The 17,034-nt window shown below is 44.4% G+C and overlaps 1 protein-coding gene across 5 annotated transcripts in view; it reads right to left on the bottom strand.

Moving 5' to 3' along the window:
• Window positions 1–17,034, bottom strand: part of MBD5 (methyl-CpG binding domain protein 5) — a 107,371-nt gene that overhangs the window by 16,961 nt on the left and 73,376 nt on the right. For 2 of the 5 annotated variants that reach the window (XM_069021312.1, XM_069021316.1), the window contains exons 6-9: window positions 14,136–14,820; window positions 10,556–10,658; window positions 10,005–10,185; window positions 5,641–7,779 (exon numbers count right to left, since the gene is read on the bottom strand). In XM_069021312.1, the coding sequence (XP_068877413.1) occupies window positions 5,641–7,779; window positions 10,005–10,185; window positions 10,556–10,658; window positions 14,136–14,248 (2,536 nt within the window). In that variant the 5' untranslated portion in view covers window positions 14,249–14,820. The remainder of the gene's footprint in view (window positions 1–5,640; window positions 7,780–10,004; window positions 10,186–10,555; window positions 10,659–14,135; window positions 14,821–17,034) is intronic. The other 3 variants (XM_069021315.1, XM_069021313.1, XM_069021314.1) reach the window with 3 other exon arrangements.

The raw sequence follows: 17,034 nt of genomic DNA, 5'->3' as shown, positions 1-17,034 counted from the left end.
TGCATTTTCCTAAAGGATTGCACTTAGAGCACACCAATTAGAAAAGGGTATTTATTGCCAGTGCTATTTTACAACTCTTTTCCCTGTAAGAAACTCTCCATTACACATCCCAGTATTTAAAAAGTCTCAAAGATACAGTGCTGGAATTGGTGGAATAAAAATAGTCACTAAAACAGGTGTATGAAGCACTCAGCAAAGTGCAGAACTTGCTCATGAGCCATTAACACCTGAAACATTTTTAGAACTGAGCACAAATAAATGGTACAGGTTCCACTTTCTCAGTTCTTGCTTTTCAGAGAATCCCACACCGGTTTGGGTTGGAAGGGATTTTAGGACTCCCCAGTGCCACCCCCTGCCATGGGACACCTCCCACTATTCCAGGGTGCTCCAAGCCCCATCCAGCCTGGCCTTGGGCACTGCCAGGGATCCAGGGGCAGCCCCAGCTGCTCTGGGCACCCTGTGCCAGGGCCTGCCCACCCTTCCAGCCAGGAATCCCTTCCCAAAATCCCATCTCTCCCTGCCCTCTGGCAGTGGGAAGCCATTCCCATTGTCCTGTCACTCCAGGCCCTTGTAAATCACCTCTCTGCATATCCATTAAAACCACAGCCAGCTTTGTTGTACATTGGACATTTTCTTGGCTGCTTTTCTAACTTAGAACCTTGCAAGTTTTGGAAACCCTTGTTGGAATCTCCCATCTCTCCTGGGTCATTCACTGAATTCCTCACTCAATTCCACCACCTCCATTCTCTCCCGGTGAAATTCCAGGCAGAAGGACTCGGCAGGATTCTCTCCAACGTGTGAGTGGAGAGAGTTTCCCTGCATTCCTGACCCTGAGATCAGGAGGGTGTGGAAGCACAGAAGATCACTCAGATATTTTAATTACTACCACAGCTCAAAGGAGCTGTGACACCCCAGCCACCACCGGGTCACCCAGCCACGCCCGCAGCACCAGGGGGAAATTGGAATTAATAACAACTTAGAGATAAAACCTCGCAGTTTGCATTAGTGGGGAGATTGTTCAATTAGTGATTCCCAGAGCCTTCACTTCCCAGTGAAATTGCTGATGGAAAACACGACCTCAGAGTCCTTAAAGATCCCAGAAAATGAGTCCTTGCTTTAACTCTCTATTCCATCCCTTACCTGCACACTTACAACCAGGAGCTACACATTTTGACAATTATATTCCTCCTTTTCTTCCTGGAATGGAAAACATTTAAGATCTTTATCTGATATCTCCTTTATTACACCGCTTCCAATTCCAAAGAAACCATAATTCAGCAGTGAAGCACAAACTGCTGTCACTCGTTCTGCTTATCGAGATCCTGCAGCACCCTGAGACAGCACAGAAATCACCAAAAACGGGCCAATAAATAAAATATCCCCCTCAGCCCAGCAGAACCAGTTAAAAACCTGCACTGCCCTTGTGTGGAGCACCCCATGCCCATGGAACATGCTCTGCTGGGTAATATTTACCTGCCCATAATGCCTGTGCTGCCCGTGGCACCACGCTCCATGATCACAGTGGCTTTTCTCATTTACAACAAAGCAGCTGAAATCTTGGCCCCTTAAAATTTTGGGGGAAGGGCAAAAAGCCCAGAAGTGTTTATAGGACGACAGAAGTCTGTAAAATCAGGCTTTTTAAAAATTTAATTTTGAAAATTTAATACCTGACCGAATTTCAGTCTTGACTCCTCTCCCTGCCCATCCTCTCCGATTCCTGCATTTTCCCAGCACTGCTGGGTAGGAAATGACTCGCAGGGAACTGCTGTGATGTGCTCAGCTGTTAGCAGAAAGCAGAGCAGTGTTTGAGTAGAAAACTGTCAAGACAACAGCACACGAGTGCAGGAGCAGGAATTCAGGATTTTCTCACTTGCTCTCCTCTCTCCCCACTCACAGCTGTGGCAGATGCATTGCAAATGAAGGAAAACACTCGACTGCAAATTTGGGAAGCTAAAAATGCAATAAAAAGCATTATTTCCTTCAATCATCCCCACTCCTCCCCCTAGCAAGGGCTGGAGCTGCCCACTGGTTCCATTTTCAGATGGTGAGAGCTAAATATGTGTGGGAAATCCCATACAATTAATTCAGTTCTTCTCTGTACTAATACCTTTAATAAGACTCATCTTTCTACATTTATTTATTCTTTTTCACAAATCCCCTGACTTTTATCAAGATAAATTCCTAGAAAGTTGCATGGCAGCTAAAACACCAACCAGGTAAGGGTCTGGTTAATTCAAAGACTGTGAATTGTTGGAAAATTCCAATTTTAAGAGGTAAAACAACAACAGAAAACCCCAAGCTGTGTTCAAGCAAGCACTGAACATTTTCCTTATTCTCCACAGTTCTTACCTGAATAGAAAAATAATCACTCTCCTCTTCCCAAAATAATAACAGGGGAAAATAAGGCAGAATGGGAAAAGGAAGCTGGAAATTGAAGTAACAGGGATTCCTTATAATTGCTCCCAAGCAGGGAAAAGTCCCTCTGGATGTTTCTATCAACCCCAAATCAATGGGATATTTCAATTTGTTTTCTTTCTTTACTTATGGGATATTTATTTGCTTTAAATTGGAAGAGTAGGTGCTTGCCATCCTGTCTAGGGGTGACTCCAGTTTAATAAGAATTTTTTTCTCAGGCACAAGTCCCAAGAAGTTGCCAGATACTCTTCTGACCAAAGCTCTCCTGATTTGGTAATTCTAGGATATATAAAGTGATTTTGAGGAGCAAATCCAGACTTGTTTGGTTTAATTTTTGTTTTCCAGCAGTTTGCATTGATTTGATGAAATCAGTGCCTCCTAAACCCCTTCTCGTGGGGGTCTGGTTTTCCAAGGCCATGTCCCATTCCCAGTTTTCTTGGCTCTATTAAAACAAATTCCTCTCCTCACCCTCAGTGATTGGGGTTGTGCTCCTCCCTATTTAATTATATTTCACTATTTCTATTCTGTGCATTTCACCAGGGAAGGAATTACAGCCTTTTTTTGTCAGATCTGCCCATTTTTTGTCACTTCTTCACTTCTAGACCCAGAGTTTCTCCTATTTTATAACGTTAATATTTGAGACCACTGATCATCTTTATTTCCGTGGTTATTGTGGTTCCCTTAATTTCCCTTATCAGCTGTACAGAGCTTTTATTCCCAAATATTTTCACTCACTTCCATCCATCCCATTATTTATGGATGTTGCCTTCTAAGCAGGATTTAGATGTTGAGTGTTCAACACTCAAACACAGATTTCTTACCCTGTGAACCACACGTTAACAGCAAGAAAAAGGAAAATAAATAAAACCCTACAATCAAATCCATCGCCCAGTGATGCAGTCCCATCCTAGAAAAAGAACAAATTCCACCACACTCACCCTGAAAATTACCTGGGAACTAAAGATATTATCTGTGGAAGAAGAAAACAAAAGCTGGAATAACAAAACTTGGTCCATGTGGTTAAAATATAATTAAAAGATTAGGCAATAACAAGTTAATTGTGGGGATTCACAGGATTTTTTCCTCTCAGGAGCTATTTCTGAGGAGTAGCTGGTCTGAATCGCTGGCACAGACACAAAAAACAGATTGAGCAATTAAAATACTTCAAAACAAAGGGAAAAAAACAAGCCACAAACTGAAATATGAACATGAGAGGTTCCTCGAAACATCTTCCTCAGCTGAACTGCTCTTGAAAATTCAGTGTACAGGGGCTTTCACCTGAAACTAACAGAGGAGAATTCCCAATATTCCTCTTCCCAGTTTTGTTACGGAGCTCAGTGCAGGCTGGCAACTCACTTTTACTTTAAAAAGCCATTATTAACACAAAATACTCAACATTTCACAGGAGTTTTGTGGAAAGAACATTCCCATTCTCCTGGAATTCCAAGAGAATTCCCCTCTCTGGATTCAACCTCACCCCTGAGCCCTGTGCTGCTGTGAGGGCTCAGGCACGAGGCTCAGCGAAGGTTTGTGCCGAATTTTAGGGAATAACACAAAGGTAACACAACCTGAGACTTCACCTTAAAGAAGAAAACATTCTCCAGGCTCCATCATGGATATTCAATAAATAATTAAATGCAGGCTGTGCATTCTGCAAGCACCAAACTACAGAAACAACTCCTTCAGCAGCAGAGAATGGAAGATTTCACAACTTTCCAGCCTTTGCCCACATGGAATTGCCTCTTATCTTTTAGATAAGGACAGAAGTGTGACTTGAGGCTTTATAATTATACAGTTCTAATCCTCTCAGCCATCCCCAGGGGGTGGGAATGCCAGGGCAGAACAGGAGTCCCCAGGTGGGGTTATGCACCAAGTCCTGTTCCTCCAGGGATGAGAACCAAACTAGTTGTTGATGTTGGAACCTTTCTCAGGGGTTTGACTCATTTGTTCTGTTGCATTTGTGGTTTTGGGGTGAAATTCAGCTTGGAGCTGAGTGGAATTACAAGCACAGGCTCTGATTAACACAGGGACACCACGGGAGCCTTTGGGAGTGGTGCAAACTCCAGCCAAAGTGGGAACCCAAGGGATTGTGTCCTATGCTCAGTGGGACAGGGAAGCAAATTCGTGAGGTAATCCCAGACCTTTGTTCTGTGCAGACAGTACAAAGTCTCAGAAACTGCATCAGGAAATGCCCCCTGTGTCAGCATGATAAGGCAAAAGAGCCACACAAGGATTGAGAGCTGCTTGTTGTGGCCTCTCCAGGCAAGAAAAAATTCAACCTTTTTATCCCAGGGATGGGGAGAAGCCCTTAAAAGTCATCAGAAACCATGAGCTGAGTAATATTAGAACATTGTTTTTCTATTACTCCTATAATTCCATTCTGGATTTTAAAGGAGGAAGCTGAGGAATGCAGAGCAGGTTCTTGCTTGGGTTAATGAGACTCGACCACTTTGGTGTGACCTGGGTTTTCATTCCACTTCAGAAATTTACACCAGTTCCATCTTCCAATACTTTGTTCAACCAGCAACAGTCAATGAAATTCACATTTCTGAGCTGTTTCCCTTCTCTCTTTAAACCCCCCGGAGATGATAACAGCAGCAAACCCATTTCCTCTCCAAATCTCCCCCGGTGAACAAACCAGGAAATCCCTCCCTACACTCCTCCAACTATTTATTCAGCCATTTAATCACCACCTTAGTAAAATTACCCCAATAAAAGCAAACACAGGCTTGGCATTCCCTCCTGCTGGCCCTGAAAAGGGTAATTTTGTACATTCTGGTACTCCAAGGACCTGCTCCAATCTCTGACACCGCCTCTTTAATTCCAGCAGTAAGAAGCTCACGGATCAGCCGGACATGCACTGCCAGGTGAGCCACAACGCTGGAGCAGGGCAGGCTGCAAAAGAACTCCCAATTTATTTGGAGAAGTGACAAAAGAGGTGTGGGTATGTCCAGAAGTGAATGGATTTTATTCACGAAGAGCGTGTGGAAGTTAGCAGAAGCAAGAGTTATCACAGGATAGTTTTGTCCAGAAAAAGGAAGATATGTTTTAGTTTACCCCTGCTTTTTTTCCTTTCTGTTTTAGCTTTGACCATGTGGTTTTCAGCATGAAACAGGTGCACTTTTCACCAGGGTAAACCCGAGTTTAACAAAGAACATTTAAAACCAATCACCACAGATTTCCAAGGATGGAAACCTGGCAGAATCCCCTCAGGAGGCCACGTACCTGCTTCAGGACTCGTTTGATTACAGCTGCTCCCAATGCTGTTTGGGATCACTGGAGTGGAGGGTGCTTGGAGTCTGGCCTGAGGTGGGTTGGGATGTAAGGAGTTTCCTAAGGCCATTCCTGGCTGGGGGAGCATCCCGCAGCTCCCGCTGGCCTGCATCTGGTTGAGGAGCCCGGCCAGGTGGTTGGAGGGGGCCGGGCCGGCGGCGGGGCCGAAGCCGGGGTTGGTGCTGGGGCAGGGCAGCCCCTCCCCGCGCAGGGGCAGCCCCGGGGCCAGCGGGGCCGCCAGGCCGCCCGAGCCCAGCGCAGGCTCTGCCAGGTGCAGCTGGGTGCCGGGGCAGGGCAGGGCGCTGCTGGAGCTCCCGCAGCCCGAGGAACTATTGCTGCTCCCGTGGGAGCTCTGACAACTCATGGACTGCAGGAGCTGCGACATGGAGCTGATGGGGAAGGAGCTTTGACTTGGCTTTCTTATCAAATCAGAGCCAGCTTTGGAAACCCCAGAGCTGTCCAACTGAGACTGTCTCAGCAAGCTCAGCACCGTGGTGGTCGGCTGCTTCCTTTTCCTCAGAGGATCCTTTTGCTGAGACATCAATTTATCTCTCAGTGCTGCCCGGCCACTCTGCCCTTCCGTGGTGGGGAGGAGCACGTTGGCAGCAGGAGGGAACATGGGATTTAAAGTGCTGTGTCCTTCGGTGCTGCCGCCGCTGGCAACAGGTCCAGAATTGCTACTGCTGTTATTGTTGTTACCAGCAAGTTTATTTTGATTTGCTAGCTGTGCTTTGGCTGCTGCTGAGAGTAAACTGCTTGCTGGAAAAGAGGCAGCGTTGTGCTGGTTCAAGATCTGATTTAAAGGCATTCCCAGCAAACCAGGCTGACTCTTCAAGGAACCGCTTCCAGCCGATGCAGCGGGAAAAACTGCATTGTTTGGAGGATTTAATACATTACTCATTCCAGCAATTAATGGGTTAGGGATGTCCTTGTATTGATTAAGTCCATCGTGCTTGGTGGAAGGGCTGGATGGCATAGACGGCCTCGGTGACCCTATGGTTGACCTCGGGGACCTGGGAGGGACTTTGATACCACTACAGGATGACTGTGGCCCTACTGGAGGCAGCAGGAAGTTTCCGTGATCGGACGAGGTGGAAGAAGAACGCGATCTTTGGGGAGAAGCCTCGATCCTTCCGATGCCGGATGCCATCATGTGAACGGGGGACGTCACCGGCGAGGGGGACAGGGACGTTGAAGCCGAGTGCTGAACCCTTTGGACGTGACTGCCATGGTTCATGTGGGCGGGTTTGACAGTGGGCAGGGGCAGGTTGCTGGGCAGGGGCACCACGGCGGGGGGCATGCTTACATTCATCACGGGTACCTGAGAGTGGACACTCGAGTGGAAAGTGGTGGGGTTCATGATCACGGGGTTCTGGTTCACCGGTTTGCTGGGAATTGGGTCCAGTATGCCAAGAGGATCCTTCTCGGATGTTAATGGCTTTTTCTGAAGAGCACAAGAAGGCGGTGGAGGGGGTGGGGGTGGGCCTTGGGGGGGTTTATGGTGGAACATTGCTCGTGGTATTTCCATACCAGCTGAAAAGTTACACAGGGGTTTTTTCATTACTGGGCTCTTGGTGGTCAGGGTAGGGGACAGAGGTATATTAGTCCTTCCAGCCATTGCACAGGATGACTGTATGGGAGAGCCGTGGAGCATGACTGACGGCGGGGACAGAGGCGTCCTGGTCATGTGGATAGGACTGGAGTTGGGTGCTCCATGAAAACTGGGATTGTTCCTTGTGAAGACATCGGGGCTTCCGAGCGGGTCAGTCCTGGGAGAGATGGAGCCGTCCCCGTAGATCTGCGACCCCGATGACGCCGGGCTGGGCATCCCCCCGTGACTGCCGCGGTACGGAGACTTCTGCCCCAGTTCATTGCTCCCCAATCTCTGCCTGGGATAGGCAGGATGGAGCTCTGCTTGCTGGCTTCCAGCCATTTCTTGCACATAAAGCCTACCCATGGCATTAGATGCCCCCATCATCAACTTGAAAGGAGTCTTACATTCCGGCATCACAGAATTTGTAATTCCTTCATGTGATTTATTCCTCATCGACCTTGGAGTTGCTGCTCGAGTGGGAACTACCGGCGTTGCACCTGGTATGGGAAACACACCACAGTTACTGGTTGGAAAGCCAGTGTCCCACGTTTCAGGGCAAAGCTACTGAGTGTGGAAATATTCCCAAAAGCTCAGGGAGCCTTCGGCTAAACTTTTGCTTCAGCAGAAATAAACCCTCCACCACTGAGCGGCTGCTGGAACGGTGCCTGTTCCCAATGACACAGTTGTACATTCCCTATCCCACAGAAACATGGACCATTTTAAACCTTTTCCCTTCCCTCTTGCCTTTTCCAACCACCACCTCCAGCGTCCTGCATCTCCAGCATCCCCCCTCTGGCAGGAGGAGCGGGATCGTTGTGGCAGGGAAAAGGAGCCTCTGGCACCATCTATTGAGGACAGGAGGAACAAAGCCCATCCAGGATTTGAGACTCATTTCCCACAGAAAAGGTCCTGTCCCAAATGCTGTCCCTGAGGAGGGATCCTGAATGCTTTCTGTTTGTTTCCAGGATGAAAGCCTTGGGAATATTTGCACATGTCGACACATAATGGAAAAATTTCCTGTAAATCCCACTTTTGAGGCTACACGTTCCTACAAGCACAAGGCCACTTTCCACCTTTATTTAAAGATTTTTTTTCAATGTTTTACTTCCAGACTAGAAGCACAAGCAGCTCCAAGTCTGGGGGACTTTCTGCCAGTTTTGCTGCTCTGGGAATTTGCAATTCAGCTCGGAGTGCTTGGCATGTAGCCTCTGGATATGCAAAATTCAACTGGAATTGGGAGCTAAAAATTCCATGTTCAAATGAACTCAGAGGTGCCTTGAAATTCCTCTACTCATTTTCCCTTCAGCCTGGTCAGAGGGCACTGACAATCCTGCCTTTATCCTATTTGCTCCAACATGAGAGAAACAAACATTTCCCCTGTTCCAAAATACAACCAAAGTCTCATTTAGGGGGACAAAACTAAAGGCTGAACTGCAAAATAAAATAGTTATGAGAGGCCTCACCTTGAGTGCTGGAAATAAGCAAATGGTCACATATCAATGTGCAAAAATGAAAAGATCTTTTGCTTACAAAGGGATTTACTGGGGAATTTTCTTCTTTGGTTATGCACAAAAGTCTGATCGACAGAGAAGGTAAGAGCACATAAATATATATAAATTACCTCCTTCATTTTGCTAGTTTTTTGAAAACAGGAATGTAATTTAAGTACCACTCATTAAAAAAAATAAAGCAGGGAAATGCACAGTAACCTGGGAAATTGTGCTGTTAGTTGAAAACAAAACTACACCGAAAAAAATTTCCACAGAAGGTTTTAAATCCTAAATTTCAATATGAAAATTCAGGGGCACATCAGTACTATGAACAACATGGGTATCTGAGCATTGTCTATGTATTTAAAATTTATTATTTCTTGATTTTCTTATGATTTTTCCACTTTGAAGTGGGAAGAGCAATTGGCCAGGTGTTATCATAGCAGTGAGGGGTGCAGAAGAGCTCTCAGGCCTTTTCCCAGGAGCTGTAACACCAGAGTATAGAAATATAAACTCAGCACCCTTCCCTCCTTTGTCCTGCCCACTGGGATTTGTAATTCTCCTTCAGAACCTGTTCTAGTGATTCTTACAAAGTCCCTAATTTCAGATGAATTTCTGGGTTTGGAGCTGTTTCAGTGCTAACTCTGCTTTCACTCCAGGTCTCAGGGAGCCCCCCCCCAGTTTTACAACATGTTTTGATCTTTTGTTTGGAGAGTACCTGTCAACTTCAGGCACCAACAAATTTCCTCATTTTTTTTATTGATGGGGATAATTAAAATGCTAATCCAGGTTGGTGGCCAAAAATAATCCTTGAGAAATGACGGTGGAGATCTCCTCTTGCTGTCTATTCTCCTTGACAATACAATTTCCCATTCAGCCAAGTCCTTAGCCACGTCCTAATCCCTTCATAATCACTTTATTCTGCTCCTCTAATTTCCCATGTGGCAGAATATCAGACATATTACTACAGTTCCAAAAGATGAGAGCTAATGTATTTTCTTTGTCTAGAACAATCTGGTATCTTTTCCAAGAAAATCATGCTCTTAGTCTGGGCTGACCTGCTTTTAGACTCATTTTCTATCTACCTCCATCTCTGATTACTCCCATTATTTATTCCTTCAATCTGCTTATTTTTGCACTCACAGTAAGACTTTTGGGGTGGTTTTGCATAGTGATTATATAGATAAAAAATCAGATTCTGAAATGATTCTGCATGATTTCATTTTACTCACTTGTTCCACCACCAGGACTAGTTAGAACCAGTGAAGGATGTGGTGCTTCCATGCTTTTATGAAGTGTAGCCACAGCAATGATTTTCCTTTTGTGAATGCATAGTTTGGTGACATCTTCGTCCGCTTTAACATCTTCAGCAGTTCTCTGCTTCACAGCAGCTCCAGGATCAAAATTAAAGACCTGGCAGTGAAAATTGCAGCGTTTAAAATAATGACTACAGGCAGCAAAGTCACCGAATTCACTTAAATTAGGAACTTTCTATGGAGTACAGAGGAATTTTCCTCTGTTCCTGACTGCTCCGACATTGCCCAAGAGATTCCTTGACAGGATGTTTGGAAACAACAAATAAAAAATGAATATATTTATAATAACTGAGTCAGATCCTCTCCAAGAGGGACTAAGGCAGAGGGGAGCTGAATTTTCTATCTTAAGGTCTAACTTTGGGTGGACACCACTTATTTTAGAGATGATCTGAACAGAGATTGAGTCATCAGCATGGGCAGCTCATAAATATTATGGCACAGAGATCCAAAATGATGCTGTGCTTTACCTTGGGAAGAACAAGAGGACATTCTAGGCCACACTTGCACGTTCCATCAGTCAGCAAGTAAGTCTTCACCTGCTCCAAGCAGGATAATAAAGACCCACTGGGACTGTAAAGGAACAGAAATGATGAATACGAGCTCTTTGATAGGTCATGACTTGTATCTGCTCACAAGGACAGTGGGGAAAATCACATTTCATACTTTTTTCTCATAGTACTTCTTGCTTTTACTCAAGAATTGAGATAATAGTGACAACTCCCCCCCCCAAACACATTTGAAAAGAAACAAAACTGTTGCAGCCGGGTCTCTTTGTTGCACAAAGTTTGGTTTCATTCAGCTAAAATTTCGACCTTCTCACTGAAAGTGAGGAACATTACACCAAGGAGCCAGATAAACTGCACTCGGATTTCTCCAACTCCCACCAGAAAATCATTATCCCCACATCCCAAAATAGGGCACTGGAAACTCTGTTATGGCAAAAACACCAATTCATAAGATGAAAAAAGAGTTCTCGTGTCCCCAGCCTGTAACTTGCAGATTGCTCTTTATTGCTGGGCCAGCTGAACTGTTTATCTGGAATAAAACACTGCTTATTAATGGCAGCTGTAAATAGCCCTCATTCAAACAAAAACAACTCAAGTGGAATAGTTTGGATCACGAAAACACTCATGACTCAAAATTCCAAGCTATGACGAACTTTGATACTTAGAATCCAACACATAAACACCTCATCCTGCACGAGAACCGAGTCACATCTAAAGCAACATCTGCAAGTGACATTTAAAGTTCTGCTGACAGTTTAAATAAGTAATTTCTTTGCCAGACATGCCCTGAAATATTTATTTTTGGGAGAAGTGCTCAGGTTGAATATGTGTAACATTGACAGTTTGGAGGGTGAGGAAGATGAAAGAGCAGTCTAAAAATAAAGGTACAGGTCTGGTGACTGGTCAGGAGGTCAAACCTTCCCTGCCTGAAATCCTTGGGGAGCAAGGGGAAACTGTTCTTTATTTTTATTTATTTTAACTAAACCAGGATCCTGCCTGATCCCTTTGGATGTTCTCACCTGTCCTGATCATGCTCAGCCCAGGCAAACTCCACACTTGAGGATGTAACAGCTTCCCATGGGAGAATCCCAGACTGACATTTGCTCTGGACCATCCCATATACACCCAAATCTCTCCAGACACTTTCTGTGATCTTTAAAATCTCCTGTTAGAAGGCATTCCCAGGAATATGCTCTGGAGTGAGGCTGCTGTTTTATTTGCATTGGCTAAAAAAGGCTGCTTTTCCCGGGATAATTTTAGTAAAAAGCGATTTTAAATAACCTTGGTGTGCTGTTTGCCTGGGCACACATAACCAGTGCAGGCTCCAGGAGATCCTGGAGCCTGGAAAAAACAGGAGTGTGCTGACAACCAGTGAGTGTGAAGGAAGGTCAATCCACTAAATGTGTGGGATGTGGGATGCAGCATCCCTACTGCACACACAGGCAGGGTTGTTTGTCCACAGAACCCAACCCAATTTTAAAAAGGGCCATTTCTCCCTGTTTCTGCCTTGATTCTGAGCAGAGCTGTAAACTCTGCAAAGTCTCTTGTGTGTGCACAAAGTTCCTGACACTTCTGTGACACACAGGATAATCCACAGCTTCCTTTGTAAGAAACTACCACAAAATCATGGAATTCCAGACTGGTTTGGGTTGGAAAAATCAGCTGATTCCACCCCGTGCCATGGGCAGGGAGGGACACCTTCCACCATCCCAGGTTGCTCCAAGCCCCATCCAACCTGGCCTTGGAGGCTTCCAGGGATGATTTAGGCCCTACTTAGCAGCACTGTTTTGCTAAGAAAAGCCCTGAGAGTCAATTCAGTGCTTCTACCAGGTAATGAAAACCAGTTAATGAATGGATTTAATCTTGATTTAATCCAAAGCAACTGCTGACAGCTGACAGGAGAGCATCCATGCTTTCCAAGGAGGCACAAACAGAGAGTCTTTATTCAGCTGGGATCATCTATTCCACTTAAATCATGTCAGATCTTAATATATCCACTAATTTTCCCTGGGATAGCTGTGGAGTCAATATTGTTTGACCTTTCCTCGTCTCCATAAATGCTGTGCATGCTGGCAGGGCAGGGAGCAGCTTGTGGAGACTCAATCCTGGAGGATTCAGCTGCCCCCACAGAGCCCTGTGGATGCTCCATGTCAGGCAGGAGACTGGATTATTGGACTTCCACCCTTTCCAACCAACACATCCTGCTCTGTGCCTTGCACCAAACAGGAGTGTAAAATATTTTGTTTCATCAGAACAACTCAGAGAAGGCAACCAGAAAATTCACCAAAAAAAAATACATTGGAAAACTTGGGAAAAGGGTAGGAATGAGTTTCCCCACAGCTGTTGAAAATGTGTAAAACTTGTTAGAGCTGTGCAAAATGAAGTTCAAAAGCTGGTGGGATCATCAGGTACATAAAAATACCAAAGCATTATTTTCCTGATGTCTGGATATAGAGATTATTGGGAAAAACCCCACTAATCCACAACTTTTCCTTTCCCATTGATCTGTGACTGAGGCAGAGGCCCAGGGAATTACAGCTGTAATGAGAAATACAAGGACAAGGTGGTTTCTCTTTGCCATGGGTATCACTGACATGGATTGGGTTTGATTCTGCTAATTGAGAACACAAACCAGAAATCCTGGAATGCATCTGATCCTTTATGGTGGTTTAGTGCAACACTGGAGTGTGCTTTGGCTCATTACAGGCTTTGGTATTGGTAATACACAAAATGTTGTGAGAAGCAGTTATTTTAATCACAGAACAGTGGAAGAAATTTAAGCAAATAACTGACTGATAATCACGTAGACTTGTGTGATGCAAACCCAATGTCCCCACATTTTATAAAGCTAACTTTGATCTTTTTTCCAATAACATTTAATTCAGACTCTCTTTGTCTGAACACATTTATTTCATAGCAATTTCGATGCATTTCTTTGTGACCGTTCCAGGGCGAAGCAAAAAAAATCCAATAAGCTAAGAAAATAAACAAATAAAGTACCTAAAACTTTGGATTTAGGTTTATGTTCCTGGTTTTTTTTTCTACCTGAGAAATGTGAGGGGTCCATAGAAGTTGAAGAACATCAGTGATAGTGAACATAGAACCTTCATGGGCATAAAAAAATGGGTTTGGAGCTATTGAGTAGTCACATAATTTAAATTTACTTTGAAAAGAATCACAAAATCATGGAATGGGTTGGGTTGGAAGGGATCTAAAGCTCAATCCCTGCCCAGGGACACCTTCCACTGTCCCAGGCTGCTCCAAGCCCTGTCCAGCCTGGCCTTGGGCACTGCCAGGGATCCAGGGGCAGCCCCAGCTTCTCTGGGCACCCTGTGCCAGGGCCTGCCCACCCTCAGAGCCAGGAATCCCTTCCCAATATCCCACCTAAATCCCCCCTCCTTCAGCTTCCCAAGACGATCCTGCACTCGAAGAACAATTTCTTGAAGTTTTTGAGCAGAAGAAACGAGCTGAGTCAGCATTTTACTGCACATTGTGGCCAAACTCCACCGAACACCAGCCCCAGCCCCTGAGGTGACCTTACCTGATGTAGAGAACTCCACTTTGGTCCACCCTCCGCTGCCAACCAACGGGAACTTGCACTGCTGGTGGCCCTCCATCCGTGTCCCCTCCGTCACACTCCTTCCCACCATTCATTTTCCTGTTTCTGGTTATGAGTCTTCAAAGATATCAACAGTAAGGTGATATCCTTTTACTACATGTCATCCTGGCCTCCCAAAGCAGGCCCTGCAGCACAGCTTTCCCCAAATCCTACAAAGTGCATTGGGAGGCTCCAGCTCAGTTTGAAACCAAGTCCTTAAAAGTGGCCATTTTGGTTAATGAGTCACTTTCCCATTATAATCCACATTAAATATGCAATGTTTAACTCCTTATATATTCATAAGGATGAACTATATAGATAAAAATTAGTGCTTCCAACTTGGGAAATTCATAATTCACCAATCCTTTGTTACCTGTCAGAAAGGAGAATGGGGAAAAGGAGAATTTCTAGTTCAACAGCATGATGGCTCCAAGCTTGATGACTGTCTAAGATAACTTGTATTTTGTGAAAGCTCGTCTCATTTTTATAAATATGAGTCAGATCCAATACCTCCAGGTATTACACCCTTTATATGCCACATTCTTTTTGTTTTCTTTTTATCTTCTGTTCATGATCCAAGTTGTCTTCTTGAGTTTCTTTCCTGACTCCTTGGCTCCAATCAAACAGCCTGAAAGATACAGATGTGGGAAACACGTGAGCCATTCTCTCCAGCCTTTTAGCCCAGTTCAGTAACTCAGGGAGATGTTTACAGCTGCAGCCATTTCCAGGGCTTAAAATCAAAATTTTAAATGTCAATGGAACCATCAAAATAAGGCTCAGAGCAAACAGAATCCTGCCAGCATTTTCTGTTTATACGTGGATGCAATTGAGCTACATCTTAAAAGCTACGAGAGTGCAACTGCTGGTAAATAGTTGATGTACAGTTTGGGAGAATTAAGGGATGCATCTTTTCACTGAATATTTTCACATATGCTTCTGTTCAGAACTATCAGCAGATGACTAAATTAATGCCCTTTAAAAATTGCTTAGAAAACTGAATGAATTTCATGTGAAGGAAGCTGCTTCTAGGCTTTGATAATATCCATAAAAATGCAAACCTCCTGCATTTCGATTGAATTAAAATAATCATCTCACCAAACAACTGGGTAATAAAAAGGGAAAAGCCAGCAGCAGTGACTGATCTCTGAATACCTATGAAACAATCTGAATATCCTCAGCAATGATTCCCCTCAGAGATTTTCTCTCATGACAGAAGTTGTGTCATTTCCCCAAAATAGTTTTTTCAAGCTGACCAGGTGAGACTTAATTCTTGAGACTGGACATTTTATTGAGGCGAGACAAACATGGAATATGGAATTTAAATGGAAAATACACCAGAAAAAAAGCAACAATCCTAAATTCAAATATAGGATGGCAATGATGACAGCTGTAGTAACAATGTTAGGAGGTTTTATTTGGAATCAGGTGTCAATCCTGCCTTATTCCCAACACTAACATTATGCCAACATGTTAAAACATAATAAATGTTATAGACCTGACTGATTTTAATAAGAAAAGGGTTTTTTTTTTTAAGACAGAAATGGAACATAAAGACATTTCTGCAATAACACCACATTACATCTATATTTAACAGTAATAACAGCTCCTTCCTTCAAGACCACTAAAGGAAGACTACAGAGGCATAAATATAGTCCTGGAAAATGTTCCCTTAAGTACCCTCATGCAGAACATTCCCTTTAGAAGTGCTGCTTAGAAATGTAAAGTTCCAAATGCTCCAAAAAGGAAAAAAAAAACCCCAAACCCTCACCAGGGTATTTCCAAGAAGGCTGTGGATAGCAGGAACTGGCTGGACAGACCCCCTCCACTGAGGGGCTGGAATCTAAAGAACAGGGAATAGGCCAAAGGTTGGAATCCATGATCTTGGAGGCTTTTCCCAACCTTAATGACCCTGTGAGTTCAGCTTTCCTGCAGGATGAAGGCTTCTGGAATGGGCTGGCACTGTTCTGCAAGGGATCTGGTTCCACTTTCCCAAGCATTCCAATGGGATGCAACCCTTGGCCAGCCAAATCTCAGGAAGGGACGAGGGGCCTGATGGGCTCCTGCCCTGTGAAGGTCACAGTGGATGTCCCACAGACACCCTGTCAGGTCTCCTATCAGAACAATCTACCCTTTAATCTCCCAGGCTGGAACACAGAAACAGGATTTGGAGAGCTCTTGGCAACAGTTCAGGGCTCCCTGAGGTTTTCAGTTCAGAAATTTGGGGGTTTGAGTGGTTTTATTCTGATTAAGGAGGGAGAAGATGAGGTTTCATCAAAAGCAGGCCAGAATTTACCTTATTGCTGAAAGCTGCACTGGCATTTTTACTGTAGGTCCCATGGAAGGCTGAAACAGGTAAAAAATTTCCCTGGTATTGTGAATTAAGTGAGAATTACCCTTTTGTAATGCAATAAAATCAGAAAATTTATAAAATATTGGGAGCACAGTGCAGGGGAAGTTGCTCATGTCTCAGCCCAGCCTTGCTGTGGCTCATGTTGCTATTTAAGGCCATTATGAGCAAATGATATCCAGGAATTGCTTTTTTTTTTTGCAAGAGACACCTCAAAGTAACTTTTCATTTCTACAGCTTCTGCAGGGCCCTGCCTCAGCTCCCATTCCACCTCTACCACAGGATTATCACCATCTCATCAGATAAACCTCTGTCTGGACTGCACCTGGAGTAAAACAGGACTGAAAAGAGCTAAAAAAATTCACGGAACCATTTAATCTGTGGAAAGTATTTAAATATTTTTAGGAAAAAGAGCAGGGTTAGGTGGGATATTGGGGAGAAATTGTTCCCTGTGAGGGTGGGGAGGCCCTGGCACAGGGTGCCCAGAGAAGCTGT

This window comes from Aphelocoma coerulescens, chromosome 7 (genome assembly GCF_041296385.1).
Source record: "Aphelocoma coerulescens isolate FSJ_1873_10779 chromosome 7, UR_Acoe_1.0, whole genome shotgun sequence".
Lineage (NCBI taxonomy): Eukaryota > Metazoa > Chordata > Aves > Passeriformes > Corvidae > Aphelocoma > Aphelocoma coerulescens.
Note: the sequence above shows the minus strand (reverse complement) of the source record. Positions and strands in the feature narration are given on the sequence as shown.